This window comes from Elephantulus edwardii, unplaced genomic scaffold (genome assembly GCF_000299155.1).
Source record: "Elephantulus edwardii isolate Elephantulus edwardi_28Jun2011 unplaced genomic scaffold, EleEdw1.0 scaffold00091, whole genome shotgun sequence".
Classification (NCBI taxonomy): domain Eukaryota; kingdom Metazoa; phylum Chordata; class Mammalia; order Macroscelidea; family Macroscelididae; genus Elephantulus; species Elephantulus edwardii.
In genome coordinates, this window is record NW_006399841.1 from 8,957,352 (window position 1) to 8,961,324 (window position 3,973).

The following is a 3,973-nucleotide window of genomic DNA, read 5'->3' on the forward strand; positions in this document are numbered from 1 at the left end:
CAGCCTCCCGGATAATCTGTTCTGCATATAGGTTGAAAAGGTATGGAGATAGGATGCATCCCTGGCGTACGCCCTTCCCAATTTTGAACCATACAGTGTTCCCTTGCTCTGTTCTGACGACTGCCTCCTGGTCCAAGTATAAGTTTCGCATTAGAACGATCAAGTGTTCTGGGATAGGATCCAGTAAAGGGGCCAACAGGTCTAGAACACAGGGACTTCTGAGTTTGCGGCTGATGCTCATTTGAACCCAGCCACAGAGGCTGGGGATAAGAAGGTGATCCTTGGTGGGAGGGGGGTTGATTGCTTGTCTGGTTGCCTTAGACTTTGCTTGTTGCAGCAGTTGTTCAAAGTTGCCACGTTGAACAGCAGATTCGTCTACAAAACGGATATGCCTGTTCCCTCAGAGTAATGGTTTGATAGGGATGGACAAAGCAGAAATTGGCTATCTAACATGGGGAAATTAAGGAAGGAGGCAGGAAATAGCTGATGTATGTGCTCTCAAGAATGTAATTATTAGTACGATGATTTTAAGAGAAAATAACCCACAAAATGCAAGAACAAAATATAATGTAAATGAAAAAAATTGTATAAGAAACAGTGTACATGCATGAAACATAATGTATATGAATGATAAAAATATTAATAAAAAGGATGGAGAAAATACAAAAAATAGAACAAGGAGCCATTTTCCTTCATTTATTTAATATTATTTAAATTTTTCAAAGACACATAAAATATATTAATGACACTTTTGTCTCAGTAGCCATATTTCTGTGTTAATCAAGTTTTCTCTGGGTGAAAATACTAGTATATGTTTCAGAGGATACTTTGTATATGTAAATTCTGTAGGGACACAGAGAAGGACCCTGAACTTCAGAGGCCTCAAGCTGACTGTGACTTATTGTGACCTTATGAAAGCAGAGCCACACCTTAACCTTGCCCCGGGCCATCCTCTGGATTTCTGGCATGCTCCAGCCTCTTGTTACAATCATTACATCAAACCATCTTACTGAAGGTCTCCCTCTTTGTCTCTGACCCTCTCCTATCCCAGCGTGATTTCTTTTTCCAAGGACTGGTCCCTTCTGACAACATGTCCAAAGTTAAGGAGAGGAAGTTGCCCTATGTTTGCCTCTAAGGAGCATCTTGGTTGCACTTCTCTGGTACAGATGTATTTGTTCTTTTGTGAGTCCATGGCAGTTTATTCCTAAAACAGTTCTCTAAAATTAAGAATGGAAAAAAAAATTGCTAATTTAAACACCTTAATGATTTCTACTTACTCTCACCACCTCCAATTTTAAACCATCAAGTCGGTAACAATTAGCACAATTTCTGAATATTTAATAACTGGCACTAGGGAGCAAGTCAGAGCTTGCTCCATCAAACCACTAATATCACACGGAACTCGAAAAATAATCCAATTCAACCAGCTCCATGATAAAGCAGAAACTGAGGCTCTAAGAGACTCAGGAGCACATAGTGACTGAGCAATTTTTAATCTATCATATTGAACTTCAGCTACACTCGGTATATTAAGGGAAACTTTATGCATAATAGAGAGTCAATATCCTTTATAAGATAGTAATCCATAGCCAATCAGCACTAAGAACTCCAGAACCCTTTTAGAAATGTGTATTATTGGGGCCACCTTAGAACTGGGGAATTTTAGCAAAGGAACTTTGGACGAGGTACAGAATGCGGGGTGGGGATCGGGGAATAACATTTTTCTTAATACTCATCAATATTTTCTATGATTAAAATGAATATTTAAATAAAATATATACATTTTCTATTCACATCAACAGCCTTCAAAGGAGATAAGTTTATCAGATAGACATTAATCTTTCACACTTTTGAAGACACGGGTTGTCAAAAGAATTGAGAATTTTCTTGCCACAACATTTAGAAAAACCAGATTTATTTACCTTTCAATAGAAAAATCTAATGAGTAATTTTTGTTAATCATTATAGGCCAAAGTTTAGACATATTTAGAGGACTTAGTGATTTCAAGTCAACAAGTCATTATTATCAAGTTGTAACCAACTCATAGCTTGACTTTTCAAGTGTCAGTCACAGAGGAGAAAACTGTCCATCTTTCTTCCTCTGAACTACGCCACCTGAGCGCCCTCTTAATTCTCAAGGTTTTCATTTTTTTTCACCCTTTTAAAAAGTAACTGATTTGAAATATTAAAATAATTTTAAGTATTTACTTTTTCAAAGTTCTGCCTTATCTTCTTTACACACCAAGGCAGTAACTAACACTGGGGCCCCTTTATCCTAATTCACATATTTTTCTGATTATATAATTATGTGTTTGTGTTTTGGTTTATCTGCCACTTCCTGTTGTTTTGATATTTATTCCACATCTTACAACTCTGAACAAAGACAAACACTGCCTGCTTTAAAAAAAGCAAAACAAAACAGAAAAAACTTCTCAACATTTTAGAGGCTGGAAAATTTCCAAGATAAATATCTTCTTAACTTTCTTGTAAAAATATTGCAAAAGAGAGAAAGAACAATTAAGCAATAATTATTTCTCAATGCTTAAAAATGCACACAGTCAAGACAATCAATTGACAAACTTGCAGTCCTGATGCTATTTCGAAAGCAATTGGGAAACCACATAAGAACACAATTCTATGATTCTTAATTAATTATCCACCATTAATTAAAGAATAAATATGTCTAATTTATTTCCATAGGAATAAGTGTTAGTAAATGATGGTAATAAGAGATTAATGACACTCTTTTGGAAGTTTTAATCATTTCCGTATTTCCTAAAGGCAAAACGTGGTGGGTGCCACTCTTGGCTGTGGGGAGGATGGCTTTACTCAGTGTGGCCATTAATGTTTCCAAGAAACTGAAGTTGTCACGTGCTGTCCAGTTGACCATGCCTCATAGGGACCCTATGAACAAGGAGTCTGAAGTGTGTACTGTCTTGCACTTTCCTTACCATCTCTGATGTACTTGATCCCATTGTTAGAGTCAACTGAAGAGTAAATTTTATAATTCTCCAATCACCTGGTTCCAATTTGATCTACAGAAAACTAGGTGGCACAGTGTACAATGCACTCAACTCTTGAGCTAAAGTTAGGTGGTTTGAACTCCCCAATTTCTCCATGTAGAAAGGGGATACAGTCTGATTCCATAAGGGTATATGACCCTGAGCCTCTGTGGTACTGTTCTCCTCTGTCCTCCAGGGTCACTACTGGTCAGAATCAACTCAACAACAGGGATTTTGGTGGCTTTCTTACCCCAGGTTGGACCTACGTTACCAACCAGAAATCTACTGCTGACTCTTGAGATTTGCCTCCGGTTCTCAGGAAGAGCTGTTCTTTCATGAAAGGTTTCAATGGTTCCCTAAACCATATGATGTGAAAACTCAACCCTTTAGTTCCCTTGTATATCTGCTCAGGAATCACCTCCTCTGTAACAAGAATGAAATAAATCTTAATGCCCAAATAAACTGAGTTCAAACCCCTAGTTTAGATTCTGTGCAGCTGCGTCTTTGGCATCAGGGAACGTGGGATGCTGGGTGAACTCAGTTCTCTGTGGACTGCACCCTCGTGATGAGAAACCCTATAGGTAATGGAAGGGCACTTACGGTTGGCACAGCTTGATTAAGTCCTGGTCAGTGGTGCCTGGTGGAAGGCCGCGAATGTACAGGTTGGTTTTACTCAACTGTTCTCCGCTGTTGTTGCTGTTGTTGCTGCTGCTGTTTGTGCTGGGGCTGGGAGGAGCCATGGGGTGGGGAGCTGGTGCATAGGACTGCTGGAAACAGAAAGAGCTGTTACTGGAACAACAGAGCCAGCACCTGCTCAGAAGCCAGCAGAGCCATTCTAAAGCAGTGCGATCCTCGGCTTCTCTAACACACACACACGCACACACGCACCGGATATACTCACACATGCGCGCGCGCACACACACACACCCCGGACACACACACACACACACCGGACATACTCACACACGCGC

At 39.6% G+C, this 3,973-nt stretch overlaps 1 protein-coding gene across 8 annotated transcripts in view; it reads right to left on the reverse strand.

Annotated features, from left to right (window-relative positions):
* RBMS3 (RNA binding motif, single stranded interacting protein 3) overlaps positions 1-3,973 on the reverse strand; it is an 844,595-nt gene that overhangs the window by 664,280 nt on the left and 176,342 nt on the right. For 5 of the 8 annotated variants that reach the window (XM_006890630.1, XM_006890633.1, XM_006890634.1 and 2 more), the window contains exon 2: positions 3,603-3,769. In XM_006890630.1, the coding sequence (XP_006890692.1) occupies positions 3,603-3,769 (167 nt within the window). The remainder of the gene's footprint in view (positions 1-3,602; positions 3,770-3,973) is intronic. The other 3 variants (XM_006890636.1, XM_006890637.1, XM_006890632.1) reach the window with 1 other exon arrangement.